General features: G+C 36.8%; 1 protein-coding gene and 1 long non-coding RNA gene across 2 annotated transcripts; one reads left to right on the forward strand and one right to left on the reverse strand.

Annotated features, from left to right (window-relative positions):
* Positions 1–1,109: 1,109 nt before the first annotated feature.
* On the reverse strand, positions 1,110–2,573 carry LOC138316855 (uncharacterized). The gene is made up of 2 exons (XM_069258504.1): positions 1,745–2,573; positions 1,110–1,392 (listed from the first exon to the last, which is right to left on the reverse strand). Exons 1-2 carry the CDS (start codon positions 1,854–1,856, stop codon positions 1,262–1,264), a joined length of 243 nt encoding a protein of 80 aa, XP_069114605.1. The 5' UTR covers positions 1,857–2,573; the 3' UTR covers positions 1,110–1,261.
* A 14,811-nt stretch (positions 2,574–17,384) lies between these two features.
* Positions 17,385–19,766, forward strand: LOC138314152 (uncharacterized). The gene is made up of 3 exons (XR_011207342.1): positions 17,385–17,676; positions 18,819–18,928; positions 19,262–19,766. It is a non-coding gene; the product is annotated as an uncharacterized lncRNA (long non-coding RNA).
* Positions 19,767–25,156: the final 5,390 nt, after the last annotated feature.

Genomic DNA, 25,156 nt, shown 5'->3' on the forward strand with positions numbered 1-25,156 from the left:
AATTGCATGTACATAAATATATATGAGTCTATATCTATATTTATACCTTGACAGTGTAGGAGAAGCCGTCGGTACAAACAAGCTTACGACGACGCTTGTTGGTCCCGGTCTCTACTATCTCATATCGGACGGGCTGGTCCTCCAGGATAGTATCTGATGGCAAGACGTCGTCGAGAGATCTGCAAAAATACAAATAAATAAACTAAATTAATTAAAAAATTCAATTTAAGCAAAATTTGAATACATTCATTAATTTCATAATATCCTACATTGTGCATGTTTTTATTTTGACGTATGATTATTATTGGTATTTTTGTTTTTTTGATAATATATACTTAAGAAATTGTACATATTATCAAAATAATTATTTACCTCTCTATGATTGGCGGATCATCCTGTGGTCGGTCGCTGAGGTTGAATGTACCATCTAGCGTTGTGGGTTCATTGATGTCGAATGATGCATTCAATCTGTAACATAAAAAAAACTTGCATTATATCACATGCTCTAAATACAATTGACATATTTCATATTTTCGGCTTTTCTCAACAGTTTGAATCTAATAGTACAAGTATCTAATAACTGACAAGTTTCTTTTTCATATATGCATGCGCTTATAATATAATAACTGCATTTGTGAACTTACTCGACTGAGTCCTCATCACCGACGGCAGGGGTCTGTGGTCGACGCTCGGGAGATGTGGCATCGTCCTCATCACCGACGGCGGCTGCAGGGGTCTGTGGTCGACGCTGGGGAGATGTGGCATCGTCCTCATCACCGACGGCGGCTGCAGGGGTCTGTGGTCGACGCTGGGGAGATGTGGCATCGTCCTCATCACCGACGACGGCGGCAGGGGTCTGTGGTCGACGCTCGGGAGACGGTAAGACAAATGTATCGGAACGTCGAACCGGAGAAACACCAAAGCTGCGACGAATGTAGTATCTATAAAATTGCATAAAAGCACATGACCGAATTCTTTTTTTACCTCATCCACGCGCACGTCATCGTCAAGGAAACTGTACAACACAGGCGGGTCATCTCTGGGTTCGGCAACTGGAGAAGGATGCCGATTGGAAAGTTCCAACACAGGCGGCTAGAATACAAAATATATCAATTAGAATATTATAATTATTATATAACATCATGGTTTATTTAGCTATATACTCGCCGTTAAGTAATTTAAAAGATATTTAAAAACTTGTGATTTTGAATTTTATACACCAAATTATATATGTAATATAATGTACACTATTATAAACATTTCATTCAATATTTACCTCTTCCGTCGTATCCAATTCACTAGTGTGATGAGGGATACTACAGTCTCTGCAAAACCATGCAATCAGACCGTCCTCTCCCCGCATGGTAGCACGGTATAACTCAAGTGATATACCTATAATATAATTAATGACGATGAAAATACATGAAAGAATGGAAATTAATAAAAATAGGTTATATCGCGCCGTGAAATGTTTGATGGGTCTCAATTCAAACCTGTTAAATGCATATAATGGCTCTTATATAATTAACGACAGCGAAAATATCGTTACCGCGAAAACATGCACTGTTACAGTAATCGACAAATAAAATAGTATATAATTATGATAATATGATTTAAAATACACACAACCAAATTATAATGATACTGTACATACCAATACAAATTTGGATTTAATTATTAAAGTCGGGACATATTATCTGAATAGCCTTGTATATTTTTAAAATTTTAATAAATTGGAACTTACCAGTGTCACACAATCTATGTTGCCATCTATCACAACCATCGCACTGCAGCGCATGCTGTTGTGGTCGGACAGCTTGAGCACAACTCAAACATCGCGTGAATGCTGGCCTCATGTCGAATTATGTATGAAATCGGTAAATCCAAGGAATCAACGAGAGTACTTTACTACACAACAGTTGTATAATAAAAGGGAATATTTTTTTACTGTATGCCTATTTTGTGTCGACTTCTGACCAATAAGCGAAAGTGTTGGTATAAGAGAGTCACTCAAAATTTAAGGTAATTATGATCGCCCAATCAAAGTAATTAAGCTGTACAATCAAATTCATTAGGATAATCATTAATAAAAACAAGCCCGCCGTAGTTAGCGCATGTTGTGTTAGAGAAGACAAACAAAATAAGTTCAAAATTATATCATTTTATTTATTTTACTTATTTTTGCAAAATCACATACATATAGCATATTTGGAATCTATATTTCTATAATTTACATCTAAGTTTTTGTATTAAATGTTAACTAGTAAAACATAAATACAACATTGATAATTACTTTTTATTTCCTTATGGTATAGGTCCATAGTTAGTAATTGTTATATATTTACTTTCATGTCATAGATATATCTCGCATCGCATCAATCCTCAGATAAAAATAATACACAAACAACATATATTTTTTAATAAATCTTTTATTAAAACACTAAATAAAAAAAAACTCAATACTAAATAACTTTTATTACATCACTGTCTATATCACTATATAATAGTAGGGCCGTTTTTACTAGGGCCGTTTTAACTAGGGCCGTTCTGACGGTAGGGCCGTTTTGACCGTATTCCAAAAATGTTCTTTCTAAATCAGGCAAGAAAATGGGGGTCCGTGTCCTAACATTTTTGCCCCATTTGAATATTTGTGATTTTTCAATATTTCAGAATAAAAAAGAAAAGTGTTCAAATAACCATTAAATGTAAAAATAAAGTGACAAACGTAAATAATTTCATTTATTAATTCTCAATATTTTAATAACCACGAACCTAGTAAAGATTTACAGCAAAAATTAGCTCGATGCAGCTAAAATTGCCGGCGCAGTGATGATTTAAGTAAATCCCAGATAACATGCCAATATTGGCCCGATGTTGGGTAACGGTCGTACGGTCGGGTGACAGCTGGCAGTCGATGTACTATCAATGGCCCAATGCTGGCCCAATGAAGTACGACCAACGGTTGGGATGATAAAGTTGGCCCATTATTGGTCCGATGTTGTACGCCCAATGGTTGGCCTGCTTACATTGGTAAAATGTTGGCCCATTATTGGCAAATTGGCCGATTCCCAATACAGTTTCATTAGGCCAATGCGACGTGTGACAGAAAAAAAACTTTCAATAAAATAATGAAACAATGTTATGTACTACACACAGTTACCAGAATTTCTCTAATGACCGTGAGTTGATTTAAATGGTTTGTACCGTAAATAATGTAAATGAAAAAAAAAACACTTTTTTTCTTTATTTCCTAGGCCTAATTTATTTTTTGTCTGTGTGTATCTGCGAGATTCATTGCTTGAATTAAAATTTTTGCATATTTGACTCGGTCTTCTGGTCATATTTATACCATTACGTGTACAAGGATTTACAAGTAAGTCTAATTTCCGCTGGCGGGCACTATCAATGATCCACATCTGCTATGAGTCACGTGACTATTCCCGCCAAGACCATCCCCATCTATTTGTATCTGGACCACACTCTATAGCTAGTTGACCAGGAGCTGACCAGCACACATGAATTCATTTTGAGTTTTGCTGACATATAGGAAGAATTACTTCAAGACCACATCAAAATTGTAAGTAGAGTTACTTTTGTTATAATATACTAGTTAATGATCAATAATAATGATATTATATCTGTTTTAACGTTGTGGCGATGTACAGATTGTTTGGTGTATGTTTATAGTTCCATTTCCATGTTCAAACTAAAGCTAAACCTTTGCCAATTTATCAGTATTATTACACATGCCAAAAACATATTTCACAAAATTTGTGATCAGGTTGAAAGTGGTACATGTAGATGTAGATAATTAACATGTTATGAAACATGTGCATAATGTACATGCAACAACGAAATATATTATTTTTGAAAGGCTGGGAACGTCCTACTTAAAAATTCGGGTGGTTAACAATTAAGCTGATTAGGTAGTGGGCGGAAAGTATACTTAAAGTGCATAGTGACCAGCCTCTGCTGCTGCATGTAAACATTACCACATGTGTCTAAATCACATGGTCAGTGTACGCATACACTGTAGATGGCGGAGAAAAGTTTAAGTTGAATAACATCCACAGACATAATAATATTATTTCATAAGTATAAGTTATTTGTCTGATATGATATAGAGTTTGAAAGTTCTAATAAAGAAGTACATTTTGCATTGTTGCTATAATCAGGCTGTTTACGATCAAGCCTAAATAAGCAACTTAACAAGTGAAGAGTTATATAATTATATACCAATTTTTGAATACATAATCCAACTGAAATGGTTGTGATGATATAGAATAGATCACACTCCCTTCACAACATTCCCTCTGTAAATACAACGGATATATGGCACAACCAGTCTGTAACAATTTATGGTATTGTGGAACATGAAGGTTGATAGGATGGACGAAAAAAATTAGAATTCCGTAAATGGAATAAAAAAAAACCAGTTATCTGAAGGGGATGCTGGGATTTGATTAAGATAACAATGTACACATAATACAGACAACATTTGTGTTAAACATTTATATCACATGTCTTCCCTGTGACCATGTAATTGTACACTTATATATGTAATTTTATACATAGAACAAACGATGTTCATGTATAGAGTTCAGAAATGACTTGTTGCTCACGGGAGAAATTAAACAACCCTTGGCTTAGTTTATAACACTATTTAGGTAAGAGAATACAGGTACTAAAGAACAGAACCCGAGGCCCAATAAAATAAAAGATTATACCAATGACATGTTTTCAAACTGTAGACACAATCGAACATTCCAAATATTTGGAGAAACCCCCTCAAAACACTGCCTTTATCTGTCAGAAATGTTTTTTTTTTTTTTTTTGTTTTGCTTGAAATCAATTTGTAGGCAAACCAATTAGTAAATATTCTTAATAATGGGTATAAAATAAAGAATGAAGCCTATTACACTAGCATTAATTGCAAATATGTTCAAAAGATGTCCCTTGCCACACATCCAGATTATTGTTAGAAACCAGCATTAAGGCCCTTTATGCCTTTTGAAAAAAGCACGAGAGATACCTAGACCTTTAATATTACTTCAATAACAGCGACGGATACCAAAAACGTTCAGGATACAGAGGCTGTTGGAGAGTAAGTACATGTAAGTTAGTGTTATTTGTCATAATACTGGAGAGAACCTCTCCGTATCTGAATACATAGATGTCGGTAAACTTGTAAGAATTTGAACAGAAAGATGATTTCTTACCTTTCCTGCTACGTTTGTAATCAAAATGTGGTCTCTCAATGGAATGACCACTTTGTCAAATCACCACTACGAAGACTACATGATTTGTGTCGGTGATTCACTGGCATCAGGGACTGAAAACATCTGGATTTTTGTTGTATTTATGTATTGGATACTGTCAACAAGAGAGAAATATCTGTGATTTTTGTGATAAGCAGCTATGATAACATAATGGAACCCAACAAACAAAAAATAATAACATTATGAGTTAATCGACGTTTCCTTCTTAAAGCTGACAATGCAAGTTAAAAAGTTTTAAATTGAGATTAAAAAAAATAAGTAACTTGTATTTCAAGAATCGTTTATGAAACAACCCCCATTCGAGGTCAGCCATTTTTATTTTTCGCTCTGTGTGTATCCGGTGCTCTCACCGACCCCTACAATGTATATAAAGCGCGTGAATCGACACGCGTGCACTCAGTCTATACACGTACATACACACCTGGCAGTTGTCCAGTGTGTATCACCTACCATTACGTAAACAAAACACTTACCTATACAGGTATATGGGGCTTGTTTGGCAACAAAATACATCACAACCTCTAAGCTCTCATTTACATGTTTGTCAAAATAAAATTTCAACACCAATGAATAGAAATCCAAATGATTAACCGTCCACATATCTCCATGTATATTATCGTAACCACAGGGACGTGGCACGAAATTTTTTAACCAATAGTATACATATATATATTATAGTATCAAGGGTATGAACTCGGCGGTCGAGAAAAACGGACCTATTTTTTTAAAACCGTGATTATTTTAATAAATGGGTTCTATACAACATTGACGGATATCTTACCTTAAAGAGAAATAATTTATCTTTCCATTGAGTGCTTGATGAACAAAATTGGCCAAGTATTGACGAAGTTATGGCTTGATGAATCGGGAAATTTACGAAAAATATGCTAGGTAGACATTTCCCTGTCCGGTCGAAATGTCGTCTCGGCTCTAATGGGTACCTCATAAACCAAGCCAAAATCACAAAATCTACGCTTGTGGTGGTAAACAGTACCCATAACTGTGTTCATCCACAATCTCCTTTGGAGGTGTCATGACCCTTACTTTGTAGAAACTCCATTTAAACATCGTGTAGCTCACTTACTTCAACTGTCACCGCCATGTCCGTTTTTCTCTCGGAACGCTTCTCGAGTTTACCGACAAGCACAACATAACATAATTTGCATAATGTAGTCACGATATGTAAAGTCGAGAAGCGTTCCGAAAGAAAAATGAACATGGCGGTGACGGTTAAAGTAAGTGAGCTATACGATGTTTAAATGGAGTTTCTACAAAGTACGGGTCATGACACCTCCAGAGGAGATTGTGGATGAACACAGTTATGGGTACTGTTTACCACCACAAGCGTAGATTTTGTGATTTTGGCTTGGTTTTTGATGTGCCCATTAGAGCCGAGACGACATTTCGACCGGACAGGGAAATGTCTACCTAGCATATTTTTCGTATATTTCCCGATTCATCAAGCCATAACTTCGTCAATACTTGGCCAATTTTATTCACCAAGCAATCAATGGAAAGATAAATTATTTCTCTTTAAGGTAAGATATCCGTCAATGTTGTATAGAAACCATTTATTAAAATAATCACGGTTTTAAAAAAATAGGTCCGTTTTTCTCGACCGCCGAGTTCATACCCTTGATACTATAATATATATATGTATACTATTGGTTAAAAATTTTCGTGCCACGTCCCTGTGATCGTAACCGATGTACTCGACTGGCCATGTGCACGTGACTACTTGTCCCGAACAAGCGACAACTACTGTACCAATGACACACACGTGTCGATGTACGTGTAAAACCTAGTGCATATTGAAGTGTTTCATTAGCTCGTTTTGGATATTATTTGGGATTTAGCTGACAACACATTCATGTATTATTTCAATGAAACCTTGTCAGGTGAGTGCAGTGTTTATTTTCAGTTTGACATTGTTATTTGAAATATCGGGGCATGTCTATACGAGACAAGTTATGCTTGAAATGACGCACGTGTGTCTAGTTCCGTGCTTTATATAGGGGGTTGGCCAGTGAAGGTAACTAAACAGAGCAAAAATAAAAATGGCTGCCACTTCCTTGGATACGACACTGCCTTAACTGGGGAATGTCTCAGAAACAATTTTCCAAAAAAAAAAAAAAAATCATTATTTTTTTTTAAATTTCGAATGCATGCTTTTTAACTTGCATTGTCAGCTTTGAGTTACACACAGCGATGAGGGATTTCGTACATATTTGTAATTTCCGCATTGAAACTCTATTTTAAACAATGTTGACACTGAAGATGGAACAGCAAGAACAACATGGTCAGAGCTAACTAATATATCTGTAATTGTAATTTACAGGTTTATAGTAGGGCCTAATACAGTATAAACACCTAAAGATACTCCACCGCCGACACAGCATAAATGATATTCATCATTTGAACAATAACTGGTGTGCAATCGTGTATAAACACCTAAAGATACTCCACCGCCGACAGAGCATAAATGATATTCATCATTTGAACAATAACTGGTGTGTAATCGTGTATAAACACCTAAAGATACTCCACCGCCGACAGAGCATAAATCATATTCATCATTTGAACAATAATTGGTGTGTAATCGTGTATAAATGTGGAAGTTGTGAGATCGTAGACCCGGCCGTGGCGGTGCGAGAGTGCAGTGTTCATTATTGTTGTATATATCTTTGACAGCTACCGGAAGGAGTGTTACTTCTATTTGTGTTCTACTTTCACTTTTAATCTGTTATCTCTCTTCTCATTGGCTACTTTCTGTTCTCTATTCTCATTGGTCTTTTCCGGTATATATTCCGACTTTCCGTTTCTCTCGAGTAGTCTGGACAAAGCTCCGAGAGCTGGTCAGACTCTCTTTCTCTCTGTCTGTCTATTTCCTGACTTGTCCGCACGTGAGGTGGGTGTGTTGTCCCTCTGTTCTATTCGTAATATGTGTCCGTGTGTGTGTGTAATCTCTATACACAGGCTAAGCCCATGGCTGACCTGGCAGGTGTGAACGTTACGTTATGTACTGTATGTCCTTCCGGTAGCCTCTATGTCTAGGGATTTCTGTCTCGGGAATTATATTGTGGTTTATATATGTTAATAAAATATTCGTTAAATGTTTCACTGTGTTGTTCCTCTCTATCACTACGGAACCCCAAACAGAATCGGGGTTTGAACATACATAGGCGCAGTCCTATTACAAAATGGTGCCGTGATACGAGTTTGGGTAATCCGTGTTGATAGCTTTATGTTTTGTGTATAATTTGTTTATGTATTGTGTTCGTTTATAGCTGTGTTGTCACTTGGGTCTGTTTCCTGCCTATCTTGACACTTATAGTGTTGCTGTATAACCAATATGGCTGATAATCGCCCACAGTTGGGGGAGGGAGCTTACGGTAGTGGAGCTATACCTAAAACGTACCATGTACACCCTGTTAATAACTCTATGCAACATGAAGGGGAAATAGAGCATAATACACGTAGTGAAGATGTCAGAATGCCTCTACTTAATGGTATAGTTCGTGGTAGACATTTACTTAGTAATGCGTCGGGAGTTATGTCTCTGCCAGTAGGTACAGGTGGTGTAGGTCAAAGGTCAACTGAGGCCCCGACACGGCACATTGACACTAACGTAAACAATGACCACGTGTTTGGGTCCCCATTTAATAAACCCTCCAGTAAGGTGTCATTTCAAGCGGATTTAAAGCAGCCAGTACATAGTACCCCTATTTCAAATGTGAATTATTATGGGAGTGATAATTTTGGTCACCTAGACATGTCACCTGAACAAAATTTGGGTTATAGGCCTAGTGTTGTACCCCACTCACCAACTCTATCATTATCTGTTAGTACTACTGGATTTACACCTCTTTACTCAAATACCAAGGGAGTTTTGAACACTATTACTAGTACAATTCCTACATTTTCCTCAGGGTTAGGGAATATGAATGGTCATAATTCAGGGGTAGTCCCTCCATCTAGTGCTACTATCTCAGTTAAGCGAAAGGAGAAAGATCCTCAAACTTATGATGGTACGACCAATTTTCAAGACTTTTTAATACACTTTGAACAGATTTCAAATTGGAATGGGTGGACGGATTTAGAAAAGGCCCAACAAATCACAATGTGTCTAAGGGGAGCAGCCCAACGGGTTTTGTCTGAGATAAGGCCTTCAGAAATGTTCAGTTTTGACAAAGTAAAGGTAGTGTTAACCAACAGATTTGATCCTCCTGGTAGAGAGGCTGCATACAAATCAGAATTTAGGAGTAGGCACAGAAAAGATGGTGAGAGTTTGGTAGTTTACGGAGAAGCATTGAGACTAGCTGCCCGTAAAGCGTACCCAAACAAGCAGGTAGACCTGTTAGAAGGAGATATCATTGACCAGTTTATAGACGGGTTAAATAACTTTGAACTTGGTAGACATGTTCAATTCCGGCATGTTAGAACTTTAGATGAAGCAGTGAGTGCAGCGATTGAGTTCGAATCCTTTAGCGCTAGGCATGTAGGTCAGATTCCAGTTAGGAAACCAAGGGAGCTAAATCCGGAGGCCCCGGCTTTCGTACAGGCTGTGGCTGCTGATTCAGAAAAAGGCGCAGAAAGTGGATCAGATTCTGACTTGGCTTCTTTAATCTTAGAGCAGTTTCAGAAACTTAATCGGAAATTAAATTCCAGGTACAGAAATCGTCCCAAGGGGAATAACTCTGGTAACTCTCAACAGAGACATTGCTATATCTGTGGTGAGGTAGGGCACCTATCATATGATTGTTCAAACAAACAGGATGCTAAAAATGGGCAGAAAAATATTCAGGGAAACTAGACAGAGCTGGTCTCGGGGCCAGAGTATCAGCTCCTCAATCTGAGATAGAAGGGCCCGTCATAGTGCTTAATACAATTCAACCTAGTTTGTTTGCTGGTATCAGTGTTAGTGGTTCCAATACTAGTTTTTTAGTAGACTCGGGTTCATCAGTGACATTAATTGATGTTAATTTATACAGCCAATTAGACAGAAGGTATAAGCCTGAGTTGAAAAGCTGTCATATCAAGCTAACAACAGCCTCCGGGAGTAATTTAGTGGTATTTGGAAAGGCAGATTTTGTATTTAAGATTGGTAACCGTAGTTTCACACAGGAAGCTATTGTGGTAACGCTTCAGGAACTCAAGGGTATCTTGGGTATTGATTTCCTCTCTAGGCATGGGGGAGAGTTGAATTTCGGTGAAAAGACTCTGAAGTTAGGAGGCCACAGGGTAGAGTTAAATGCAGAGCCTGTCAATAAATGTGCACACATTAGGGTAACAGAAACTGTTTCCATTCCGAGAAACTCTGAGTGTTACTTTCCGGGGTATGTTGACGGGGAAATATACGGTGGTATGGGTATTGTTGAACCGAACAAATTAGTGACTAACCAAGGTTTGCTTATGGCCAAAACAGTAATAGCCCCTCAGATGGGAAGGGAGATAACTCTGTCAGTGCTAAATCTTACTGCCAATGATATAAAACTACATGGTAATACTTTTGTAGGCTGTGTTTCTCCTGTCTCTCAAATACATGAGATTAAGGATACAGATACCCCCTTGCGTTCTGATTTACCTCCTCATTTACAAGATGTGTTAAATAGGACTTCTGACAAGTTAACAGATAGCCAAAAGGGTGAGGTCAAGGACTTGCTACTTAATTACCAAGACATTTTCTCAGGTCCTGATGGGGCATTGGGCAACACTAAACTAGTGGAACATACTATAGATACTCAGGGCTCTACACCAATAAAAATGGCCCCTAGAAGAATTTCTCCCAATCAAAAACTAGTTGTGGAAAAAGAACTTGATAGCATGCTGGAGAAGGGTGTTATTGAGCCTAGCTCAAGTCCCTGGTCAGCTCCCATAGTCTTATGTACTAAGAAGGATGGCTCTATTCGGTTCTGTATAGACTACCGGAAGCTAAATGCAATAACAAAGAAAGATGCTTATCCTTTGCCTAAAATTGATGAAGCTTTAGATACACTTTCAGGTGCGAAATGGTTTTCGACCCTTGATCTAGCAAGCGGCTATTGGCAGTGCCGTATGGACAAAAATGACAAAGCTAAAACAGCTTTTGCCACACATAAAGGGCTTTTTCAATTTAATGTAATGCCTTTTGGTCTCTGTAATGCCCCAGCAACATTTTCCCGACTGATGCAGTTGGTGTTAGGGGGCTTACAGTGGTCAAAATGCCTATGCTATCTGGACGATGTGATTGTTTTCGGCTCTACATTTGATATTGCTATGACAAACCTGAAAAGTGTTTTTGACTGCTTCCGGACAGCTAATTTAAAACTAAAAGGGAAAAAATGTACCCTATTCCAGACCCATGTTTCGTATCTAGGCCATGTGGTGTCAGAAGCTGGAGTAAGCTGTGACCCCCAAAAGGTCAAGGCTGTCCAGGACTGGCCTCCCCCTTCATCAACCTCAGATGTTAGGAGTTTTTTAGGATTAGCTGGATATTATAGGAAATTTATCCCTGATTTCTCTAGTTTGTCCGCTCCTCTGACCAAAGTGTAACAAGGAAACGGGAAGGTATTTCATTGGGATGGGAAATGCCAGGCTTCCTTTGAAAAACTTAAAACTCTGTTGACTACTAGCCCAATACTTTCATATCCCCAGAGTACAGGTACATACATCTTAGACTGTGATGCCAGTAGTGCAGCCATGGGGTGTGTTCTATCTCAAATTCAGGAAGGGGAGGAAAAGGTTTTGTGTTATGCTAGTAAAATGTTCAGCAGGGCTCAGCAAAACTATTGCACTACGCGCAGGGAATTACTAGCTGTAGTTACCTTTGTAAAGCACTTTAGACATTATATCGCCGGTGCCCATTTTATCATTCGTACCGACCATGCCGCTTTAACCTGGCTAAAGAATTTTAAGGAGCCAGAAGGTATTCTCGCTAGGTGGATCAGTGTTATTGATATGTTTGACTATGAAATTCAACACCGGCCGGGTAGTCAACACAGTAATGCTGATGGGCTGTCACGCAGACCCAAGAAGCAGTGTGGTAGGGAGTTATGCCCTGACTGTGTAGAGACAACCAGAACAGTGAATACAGTACTCCCCTCCCAAGATGATGATACCCCCTCCATTGATATACAGGAGAAATTTTCCAATTGGATAGACTCTTGGGGTGTAGTTGGCTTAGGCGGAGAGCAGAGTGCTGACCCTCATATTTCAGTGTTTAAGCAGCTTAAGGCTGATAGGAAGGACAAGCCTAAGAAGGGTGAGACTATCGGTTTGGCTTATGAAGTTAAGGTATACTGTCAAATGTGGGATAGAATTTCTGAGGCAGATGACGGGTTATTGTATGTCAAAGACAATGGACCAGACGGTAATACGCATTATAGGGTCTTGGCCCCTGTTAGTGTTAGGGAACAGATTTTGTACCAATTACACAGTAGTCATACTGCAGGACATTTGGGCAGGGATAAAACTACATCTCAGATTAAAAGAAGGTTTTACTGGCCTGGATTATCTGATGATGTTAAACGCTGGTGCAGAAAATGTGAAATTTGCGCACGACGTAAACCTGGTCCTGGGAAGGGTAAGGCCCCTTTACAGCCTTCCATTCATCAAGTTTCCCGTCCCTTAGACAGAATTTCTATAGATATTCTTAGTGGGATACCTGTAACCTCTAACGGTATGCGGTGTATTATGGTTGTTTGTGACTACTTTTCAAAGTGGGTGGAAGCCTATGCTCTCCCTAATCATACAGCTCATACAGTAGCCGACAAGTTGTGCTCTGAATTCATCAGTAGATTTGGGGTGCCATACCAGATATTAACAGACCGCGGGGGTGAGTTTGAGGGAGAATTGTTTACCCTATTATGTGAGAAGTTGGGGGTGGAGAAAAGTCGTACAACCCCATATCATCCCCCATCCAATGGCTTAGTTGAAAGATTCAACCGGACGTTAATCCAGATGTTGTCAACTTTTGTCAATACTGAGTATGATGATTGGGATGACCATTTGCCCTATGTTCTCATGGCATATCGGGCCACTGCACAGAAGAGTACTGGGTGTAGCCCCAATCTTGTAATGTTGGGAAGGGAAAATAACTGTCCATTGGATGTAGTAATGGGAGTGCCCACCCCTGAGAAATATCCAGTTTGTCCAAACATGTATGTAAATTGGTTACAGCATAGTATGAGAAAAACATTTGATTTTGTAGCTAAGAATCTAGAAGTAGCTGCTGAGAGACAGAAAAATCATTATGACCATGGATTGAAACCAAGAACATATGATGTAGGTGATTTTGTGTGGAGATATTACCCCCCTGCCTTATCATGCAAGTTAGGAAAGGGTTGGACAGGTCCGTATAAGGTTGTCGGAGTTGTGTCCCTTTTAACCTATTTAATACAGAGTAAGCCCAACTTAAGACCCATTACAGTCCATGTTGACCATTTAAAGCCCTTTGAATGTGACGGCGTCCCAGAAGCATGGAGGGAGGAAGAAGATGCTGTGTCAGATACGGATATGTCTGTCCCTCTCCAGGCTGACCTTGATCCTGACCTTACTCTTAACCACCCAAGTCCTGACCTTGAACCTGTGATGAGAACTCCTCCCCCTAGCCCCAAAACCAGTAGGTTTGGCAGGAGACTCAGGCCCAAGGTCATCTACAGTCCCACTTGATGTGCGGACCTGTCACTGTCAGTCCTGTCTTGTTTTTGTCTATTTGTTGTGTGTTGTGTCCCTAATAATTACAATATATGATTATGATTTATATTTACCTATATTTTAAATGGAATAAGAAGGCAGAAGCCTGTATTTCCAGTTAAACACATACTCTAAAGGAAATAAGAAGGCAGAGGTCTGTATTCCTGTAATTGGGTATAAGTGCTACTGATTTCACTTGTTATTTGTTTTTTTAAAAAAAAAAGGAAAAAAATGGACCCAGAGCCAATGGAGACCGTGGAGGTAGAAGTCAAGGTGTCGGCGCAGGAAGCCTCAACTCTGGATACTGACATGCGCGCAACCTGGAAGGAGGAAGGGATGCAGTGCCCTGTCCCCGCATGCGGTGCCAGATTTTTCAGGACATATATAGGCATGTTAAGGCACTGGGCCGAGCGTCATGCCATGACGGTTAACCGGATCAACTGCCCCCAGTGTTCGTACTTCCATATTAAGAGGAACCAAATCATGAGGCACCTGGGGAGGAGACACGGAATGCAAGTGGCAGAAGCCCAAAGGCTGAGCGCCACGTTGCCTACAAAGAGGGTAGAGAACACCCGTTATGTTTCCCCTCGGGGCGTTAGGATACCTGTAAGGAGGACCCAGCGGCAGCGGGAAGAGATAGGTGATGCGGAGTTACTAATTATGTTTAGCGACCAGTTCCATTTGAATTTATAGGGACACTTGTGTGTATTTGAATGGATTATTGGTGAGCCCCTGGATTATTTTGTTAAGGTTGTTATCGTTGATCTCGATTTTGATACATTTATTTACTTGTTTTGTTGATAATATTTTTTTTGTACAGAGAGTTTACATAGTTGTTTATTTTTATATGGATTTAGCTTTGAAGCCAAATATTGATGACGATTTATATGTGTATTAAATTTTGTATTGATTTGAAAAATACTTACAAATCTAGTATTTTTCTTTAAAAGAGAGGGAGGTGTGTGGAAGTTGTGAGATCGTAGACCCGGCCGTGGCGGTGCGAGAGTGCAGTGTTCATTATTGTTGTATATATCTTTGACAGCTACCGGAAGGAGTGTTACTTCTATTTGTGTTCTACTTTCACTTTTAATCTGTTATCTCTCTTCTCATTGGCTACTTTCTGTTCTCTATTCTCATTGGTCTTTTCCGGTATATATTCCGACTTTCCGTTTCTCTCGAGTAGTCTGGACAAAGCTCCGAGAGCTGGTCAGACTCTCTTTCTCTCTGTCTGTCTATTTCCTGACTTGTCCGCACGTGAGGTGGGTGTGTTGTCCCTCTGTTCTATTCGTAATATGTGTCCGTGTGTGTGTGTAATCTCTATACACAGGCTAAGCCCATGGCTGACCTGGCAGGTGTGAACGTTACGTTATGTACTGTATGTCCTTCCGGTAGCCTCTATGTCTAGGGATTTCTGTCTCGGGAATTATATTGTGGTTTATATATGTTAATGTTAAAAATATATTCGTTAAATGTTTCACTGTGTTGTTCCTCTCTATCACTACGGAACCCCAAACAGAATCGGGGTTTGAACATACATAGGCGCAGTCCTATTACATGCATGGATATCCTTCATTTGATGTTTTCGGTGGTTTAATACCCATTCATTGAAATATATTATAGACTTGATGGAAAGAACGAATTAATATAGAGTAGAATATTACATGTACTTAGTGAGTATATTTTTGGTAATGACGTATAAAGATTTGTAATTTCCCAACTATTGGCTGTTGCCCGAGGTGATCTACCAGCGAAGCCATGCACGAGCGGCCGTGGTCTGGCCAGGTGGTTCACATTTCGTTATATTTATATTAAATAGTGTTATGGACAGATTTTTCGTGTATAACAGAAATATGATACATTGAAATCAATTATCTATTCATAACTTTTTCACAACATGGATTTCTACGTGTGAACAAAAAGCGGGTACGTGTGACGGCCCGGCACCGCTTCGCAAGCTGGCTTCAACACTAAATCTAAACAAATATATTTAGCAATAAACAATTGTAAATAGAAATGTCTGTAACCTCTGAAACAATAAGGAACTATTTTGAAATCAGAATTTGCAAGTATGAAAGTGTATACTTTTGTCAACGTATCGATTGTGTAGCAGGGATGTACGTATCTGTTATTGTTTTTATTAGTCGCCATACCGTGTTTGTACCTTTGAGGACCCGGATGTAAACTTTCTGTGACGTCACGCCATCTTTTCTGAAATCTCAGTATTTCTGTATATATATATATCTGTTTGCTAGTAACGGCACTCACAATAATGCCATTGCTACACTGGTACATATGTTCATACACAGTGCAGTAAATATGAAAACAAATTGCAATCTGAATTTAAGAACGTACATCACTTGCTGAAATGAACTGTATTTTTATCAATTGAAACAATTTGATGTTTATAGTATACATCAAAACGTTTACATGAAATATTTAACGTACCGTCACGTAATCGTTTCCTGGTCATGTACGTACGTAAACTAAACAAACCGGGACTAGATAAACGAATAGTGAACACAACACGTTTAAATTTATTAGTCGGGCAAAGAAAACCAGTCTAAATGCGTTCATTGGCCTTCCAAAAGTTCTCACATATTTAATACGACAGTCAAGTTCTGCTTACGTTTCCCAGTTCTGACCATTGAAATAACGAAAAGTTGAAAGCATTGAAAGCGAGGCTGCGTGGAAATGTAACCACGGACATAGTCAGCCGGGAGGACGTTTTAGGATTCATATACTTTAAATTAATTTCTTCGTACGCAGACAGATTTTGACGAGAGATTTTATTTTTCTATTTCATAAGAAATTATACTGGATACATTCACACCATTTTTACCGATTTTAGCCATCCTTGCCCGACTGTTCACTTTTAAATTTATTCCTTTGGCTGAGATTCAACCATATAATTTGTCAAAGTATTGAGTCCTTTTATTTATTCGAAAGTCTGCATTGACTATTCCAAACTGCAGGAAAATGACAGGTCATACCCAGATAACATGCCAATATTGGCCCGATGTTGGGTAATGGTCGTACGGTCGGGTGACCGCTGGCAGTCGGTGTACTATCAATGGCCCAATGTTGGCCCGATGAAGTACGACCAACGGTTGGGATGATAAAGTTGGCCCATTATTGGTCCGATGTTGTACGCCCAATGGTTGGCCTGCTTACATTGGTAAAATGTTGGCCCATTATTGGCAAATTGGCCGATTCCCAATACAGTTTCATTAGGCCAATGCGACGTGTGACAGAAAAAAACTTTCAATAAAATAATGAAACAATGTTATGTACTACACACAGTTACCAGAATTTCTCTAATGACCGTGAGTTGATTTAAATGGTTTGTACCGTAAATAATGTAAATGAAAAAAAAACCACTTTTTTTCTTTATTTCCTAGGCCTATTTTTTTTTTTTTTCTCTGTGTGTATCTGCGAGATTCATTGCTTGAATTAAAATTTTTGCATATTTGACTCGGTCTTCTGGTCATATTTATACCATTACGTGTACAAGGATTTACAAGTAAGTCTAATTTCCGCTGGCGGGCACTATCAATGATCCACATCTGCTATGAGTCACGTGACTATTCCCGCCAAGACCATCCCCATCTATTTGTATCTGGACCACACTCTATAGCTAGTTGACCAGGAGCTGACCAGCACACATGAATTCATTTTGAGTTTTGCTGACATATAGGAAGAATTACTTCAAGACCACATCAAAATTGTAAGTAGAGTTACTTTTGTTATAATATACTAGTTAATGATCAGTAATAATGATATTATATCTGTTTCAACGTTGTGGCGATGTACAGATTGTTTGGTGTATGTTTATAGTTCCATTTCCATGTTCAAACTAAAGCTAAACCTTTGCCAATTTATCAGTATTATTACACATGCCAAAAACATATTTCACAAAATTTGTGATCAGGTTGAAAGTGGTACATGTAGATGTAGATAATTAACATGTTATAAAACATGTGCATAATGTACATGCAACAACGAAATATATTATTTTTGAAAGGCTGGGAACGTCCTACTTAAAAATTCGGGTGGTTAACAATTAAGCTGATTAGGTAGTGGGCGGAAAGTATACTTAAAGTGCATAGTGACCAGCCTCTGCTGCTGCATGTAAACATTACCACATGTGTCTAAATCACATGGTCAGTGTACGCATACACTGTAGATGGCGAGAAAAGATTAAGTTGAATAACATCCACAGACATAATAACATTATTTCATAAGTAGTATAAGTTATTTGTCTGATATGATATAGAGTTTGAAAGTTCTAATAAAGAAGTACATTTTACAGCATTAGAGCAAATTTAAAATTATACATCAGTACAGAAAATTCCTTTTGAATTATAATTAATGTTGCTATAATCAGGCTGTTTACGATCAAGCCTACTTTAGATAAGCAACTTAACAAGTGAAGAGTTATATAATTATATACAAGATTACAATTTTGAATACATAATCCAATGCTGAAATGGTTGTGATGTATAGAATAGATCACACTCCCTTCACAACATTCCTCTGTAACATGAAACTAAAATCACACATCCCTTATTTCTCTTCCGTCCATATCCTAAACACTGACCACTAGTCTCCCTCCAGGCACTTGGTAAGAAGGTTATTGATAACAAAACTATAGCATCACCTGATTGTGGTGGAAATCCCCAAAGTATGTGCAAATTTTGCTGCTTGGATATAGATAGTACACCCAATTTATAAGTATTCAAAACAATTGAGAGAACAATTGAAACAACAAGGGAGTCATTTGGCTTATAAGCTAATAAATAAATTAGTTTTAGTTTACAAGAATGATTGTTTCAGGAAGTTATGTTTTGTTTTTTTCTATTGTCACAGATTACCAACCTGCCAACAATTGTCGCTACCTGCACTCGCCGGATTCAAACAACGAGTTTTTTAATTGGCAAGGAAAGGACACCAAGCCTCATTATGTGCAGTCATCACAAGTAAGTATAAAATTAGTCATTGTATAATGTCCATAAAGGGAAGACATATTATACTTTGTTCTGTCAAAGTTTGATATTGAAGCCATAAGTAGAAAATGCCTTAATCATAATGTAAAATAATTATTACATATCAAAATTTAGTACTTAAACTGTACGATAAGTTAGCTGCATTTTGTTATCGAAGCAAAGCTTAGAAATGTGTTGGCAGAGAGTGAAAATTAAGCTCAGATATAGACATGAAAATGTAGAAATTTAGACCTGTGTTTAATGGTATACCCTTACAATATTTCTGTACAGTACATATCAATAGATGTATTTACTTTTTTATTATAGAGGCTGTAAGAAAAAAACAGAATGGCATCTAATGCAACAGATGCTGAAATTCACAACATCATAAAAGCCTGGCTTTGCACTTTTGGAGACAGAGAGGGAGGAAGCAAAGAAAGACAAAAACAAGAAGCTGGCCACTATATACAATAGTAGAGACTGTCCAAGAAAGTGGAGATCCAGATTAGATTAAACGTGTAAAATAATTCTCTTTGTGCCATTGGCTGAAATTCCTTTGGAGAGATTGACATTTTCCATAACTGACATTTAAAAAAAAACATACCAGTGAGCGCAAGTTATACAAGCTTATTTGGTTTTTTTTTCTTTTTATGTCCAGAGGAATTATAGTAAACTGTTATAAATACACAAACAATTAACATATATTTGGGAAATACCACAAAAGGTTTGATCCATTAAAAACAGCTGGCATGCTCTTTAATCTTTATGATTTAAAAAAAAAATCTTTTATTGTTTTTGAAGTAAGAAAAATACACTACAATGTTATTCCATATCTAATAGTTGCATTTTTCTTTGCTGACATTTTGATAATTTTAGAAATATATCATAACAGGTATATTTCATCATTTAATTAATATGGGTTTAAGTTTTGGAATCTATATTTTTAATGTCATTTTAGGAAATATATATATATGGAAGAATATGAGCTTTTAAAGTCTATTTTGATCAATAGAAGCAATGTATTATCAAATGTTGAAATAACCTGTTCAGCTCATGTGGAATGGATTGGTGTTTAATTAGGAACCATGCGATTTTATGGCATTAATGAGAGAGGTATTTACCAAGCTTAAAATTAATTAATGCTTTAAAATTAATCGACCCAATGGATCAGACACAATCAACATCAGACCAGCATTGGGCCAACAGATAGCCGGAATTGGGCCAATGCTGGGCCAATATAAATGCTAACTTCTACATCGGCCCAATGTTGGCCTGACATTCAAAAGCCGACATGCCAACATTGGGCCGACATAGAACCGACACACTGGGCCGACAATGGACCAATTTGCAAATCAACAGCGGGCCAATGTCAACTGCCAATACTGGCCCGATGTAACTGCCAGCATTAGGCCAATATTGGGCCAACATTGCGATGCTATCTGGGCGGCCGATACAATTTCAGTAAAAAAAATGATAAAACTGTAACTCTACTCAAAGCGAAAAAAAGCACAATTTCAAAATGACCGTCAAATGGTTCATTTCCTAAAATCCCGTATAAAAAAATCTACTAAAAATAGAAATGTAACTGTGTGACAAAATTTGCAACTGGCAACTTGTTACATATATTGATAAATTGTATTTGAAAATTTTATAACTTCTTTGATCTTTGTGGAAACGAGACTTCAACTTGACTGAAACCTCAGAAGAATACATTCTTAACGAAACCATGAAATACAACATGTCCTTATGATAACCCGACCAATAGTTTCAATGTTTGTCATTTTTTTGTATCGCGAATCGTAAAAAAGTAACGCTATTGGTCTCGTCGATCAAAATGGCTCTAACATTATTGTGATACTTTATAAAAATAAAATCATGAATTATCTTCAATGTATTTAGTAAACATAAAATCATGATTTATTTTCAATGTCTTTAACTCATGCACCCCTGGAAATCTATAATGAACTATTCCAGTCTTTGATTTACAAGTGTTCAAATGTGTCTACAGGGATGAACTGGTTAGAGAAATATTGAGGTATTGATATGATGAGGGATGTAGATGTGCAGTATATATATACTAGAGTGTGTGTGATACCAACTATCAGCGTTAGGAATATGATTATTTGATGCAACCTACAATGTAACTGTCTGAGGCATTAGATCCTCTCCTCTGGTTAACTGTACTATAAAGCAAGTGAAAGCGGATCGCTGAGGATTGTTCTAATAGATACATTGATAGTGTGATCCCCAGGGTTATCAGATGTTCAGCAGTGGCATAATGGAGATGGAATCAACGATAATCTTTGGTTAACACAACTTATGAATACAGTTCAATGAGAAACAAGAACATGTATAACATCTACTAAAAGTTGTAACAGTAGAATATAGATCAAATATTAATAAAGTACGATTTGCCTTCGAACAATTTAATTTTGCTTGTAACGAGCAGTTTCATTGGCTTAACATTTTACTTTTGTTATCCGCCCTTAAATGGCACAATAGTGTCGCGGTTTATATAGTCGCTTCTAAATGGCCGATGTAACAGCGTAATGATCATAAATATATTCAAGTTAATCCTTAATTAATCCCACCGGTGATTGTGACATCCCCCGTCCACCGGAAGTTGTACAAGTCGACGGTAAATCGTACTTTATCCACGTAGTATTGCTATCTCCACATATTGTCATCTTTGGTTATAAGATGCTTTATCATCCATCGATATGGTATTTTGAATTTCTGATATCATACTATATGAGTGTTGTTTAGCTGGGGCTAAGGATGACTTCTATTTATCATTTTTATAGTGTTATATGGTTAAAGAATGTCACTGAAGAAACCTAACATGCATATAGATAAATATTTATGGTAATATTTTATAGACATTTGCTTTTGTTTTATCTTCGAATCGTTACAAATGTCGTTTATGCATGTCAGCAAACTGTGATGCAAATCAAAGTAAAAGTTATCGAGAAATGCAATACCTTTTATTTGAAAAGATATCTGAAAATAAAAGGTATAAACAGTCTAGTCTGATGGGTCAATGTGTTGCTTTACCTTGTAAAATATATCAAAGTGCAAATGTATGTAAACATTATTGATTAACCAGTGTATTTATAAACTTTGACGTCAACAGCATGTTACCATATATTTTCTGATTTTACCAGGTACTGGGATATAACAACTTGGACTGATTTATGTATTAAAGTTAGGCTTGTGATATACTGATGAACCTCCCTATCCATAGTATGTGTTTGGTCCTCTTTGCATGTGTGTGCATTAAAATATGTTAACACTGATCATACATACTGTAATATTGCACTAGTTATACAAATATTACGAGTATAACAAACCAGACCATTAGCTGTATGTTGATTTTGAGCTTTAACCTACAAGTAATACCACAAAACAAATCAGCAGTATGTTTATTCAGAATTTGATTATGCACATATTGGTTATATTATAATTCTCACGTATAATATGATACTTACTTTGATTACATTCAATTATATATGTAATATACAGTGACAAGTACACATGTATATGCATATATGAATTGACCGGAAATATCGCTGGGTTTATGTGCGTTGTTAATGTGATCGTAGTAGCTAGCTATATATATAGATTACATGCCGTGTGAGAGAGTGTGTATGCACAATAAGATACATTATGTACAGACAGAAATAGGACGTGAACAATAGCAGAAAACATGATGTAAATTGTGTAATACTTATATTTTCTTCTAAAATACATCAAAAACATTATACATATATCATGTCGTATTGATTTATGAATATACAGCGTGAAATAATGGGTGAAAGTTGTATTAATGTTATGTGATAGATGCTATGTATGTTATGGATGAAGTTTGTCTGTGGCATGGTGAGAGGAGCCCGACTGCATGGGGACATTGTTTATATTTTGGAAGGCTGACCCTGGCTGAGGCCCCATGCAGCCTTCGAATATTTTCATGTTTTTGTGGAAATGAATGGGGTTTTTTTAATTCTTTTTTTATAAAACAATTTTTATGATAAATAGTACTATTTTCACATACAATAAAACGATAGTGGACCCTCCCAGTTGACTAGTTGATATTTAAACAGAATTTCAAAAACACATTATAGAATGGAGTAAATTCTAGTTCTTATTCAATAAATATATTGTTCTTCATAAATGTTTAATCAGTTTTCAATAATTCAAATGGTCACTCACCGCTTTGTTCGCGGTATATGTCAATATATTAAACTATTTTGGCCGTTTCACATATCCGATGAATAATATTTCTTTTTCCCACATTACACCTCTCACATCAGTAGCTGCCCTTCAATAACCTTTATGCGTGTCTGTAGATTGGAGCACATGATGGCCATGCTGATGTCACGATGGTCACGTGCCGACAAAGCCACAAATCCCCGGTGCTAGATGAACAATGCTGATTACTCACGTGAATGACAAGCCTTATTTTACAGAGGTAACTTGCTTGTTTATGTTCTAACGACCACACTTCATGTATCAGCAGATTATATTTGGGGCCGTAGTGACGGAATAGTGAGATGTCCCTACTAAAACCAACAAGCTCTCATTATAAAAATATATTAATAACTAAGGTATGTTCATCTATCGACTTCTCGATGCTTTGTGTCTTATTCAAACGCAACTACACACTGTTATATAACATTAATACTTACAAACAGAAATTAATGTTAAATTCATTGAACAAAATAGTCATTCAATGTTTCTGTGTTTTGTTTCATACTTATTTAAATTCAAAAGGCACGTTATAAAATTGCAGGGTTCAAGCAGAAAAAAAATAAGTAAAAGCAAGAAAACTTGAAACTTCATAATACTGCATTTGTAATCTCAGGCCTATTTTTAATTGAGGCATTTTAAGCTGTAAAGATGGTCTGAGATAGAGTCCATGGTAAACAAATGTTAATTTTTGGACTATAATGGAACTAACTATCATTCAAATAGGTTTGTATAAATATGAAATGTCTTGACTTTAATTGCCTTTTCTTGACCACTTGAGCGCTGTTTTAAGAAGCACATGAATACCTGTATGTTTTTGGTACAGTACAGTTGTGTAGAATATTAATATGAACAAACACATGGACACACAATTTTACCTCTCAACTACAGTTAGATTCCAGACAATGAATATATTGGCTGACGAGGGTGCCTCACCTAACCTATTGCTTTCCTCTTCCAGTAGTGAGAGGTAATCATATATAATTTATAAAGTAAAAGTATCATTTCTTACTCCTTTAATTACATTTCTTTGGGTGAATACAACTAATTATGACATTAAAATAGTATTTTAGTGAGAATACTCTGTATTTTAATCATTTAAAGCTTACCAATGTGCCATTATCATGGGAAACTGACATTGAATTCCGCATTAAGATACATCGCCATGGTGATTCGAGATACTCATTACTAATCTACATATATATTGGATTTTTATTTGAGTTTGCTTAAACAACGTTTTTAAATAAACTAAGAAGTTATATACATTATTTTCAATTTCAAAAGTTTAAATACGATTGCATTATCGACAGCGACTTTTTTTACTTTTAATTTCAATAATGTTTTCGACAAGAATGATTCAAGTAACATCGTCATACGGTTATGTCTTAAGGAAACCTCATATGGAATAGTATAATTTTATTACTTCACAGAAATGGAGTAATAAAGAGCGACGAAATATAATTAAACCACACACTATGTATAACTATTATAGTCTGTCATTGATGCATATTTCATATGATTTACAATAACTACATACATTTTAGACACACATACCTTAACCGAAGCGGGTTTTATGTTTCAAAATGTAACTGTAAAATGAGTTAAATAATTTTGTCGAGTCTCTAATGCTATAACTTACCGTTAATAGTACATTTAAAGAATGATAAATTGCATGATAATTTTCATAACGCGGTCCGTCTGATGCTTCTCGACGTTGGTCAAATTACCAAGCAGGTTGTCACAACGCTAAGCGAAAAAAGCAAATTGACCCTTATTGTGAACACATTACACAAGAAATCGTACATTTGTTTGGTATGTAACGCCATGAATAGAGATAATCGGGCGTTATAATTGTTTGATAAACCTTTATATTTGTTTGATAAACTTTTATGTTTGTTTGATAAACTTTAACGTTTGTTTGATAAACTTTAATGTTTGTTTGATAAACTTTAATATTTGTTTGATAAACTTTAATAT

Source organism: Argopecten irradians, chromosome 2, assembly GCF_041381155.1.
Source record: "Argopecten irradians isolate NY chromosome 2, Ai_NY, whole genome shotgun sequence".
Lineage (NCBI taxonomy): Eukaryota > Metazoa > Mollusca > Bivalvia > Pectinida > Pectinidae > Argopecten > Argopecten irradians.

Coding starts and splice junctions, on each gene's coding strand:
- LOC138316855 (XM_069258504.1), bottom strand. CDS start 1,856: ATGAGGCCAGCATTCACGCGATGTTTGAGTTGTGCTCAAGCTGTCCGA. Junction 1,393..1,744: donor ACATAGATTGTGTGACACTG/GTAAGTTCCAAT, acceptor ATTATATTATAG/GTATATCACTTGAGTTATAC.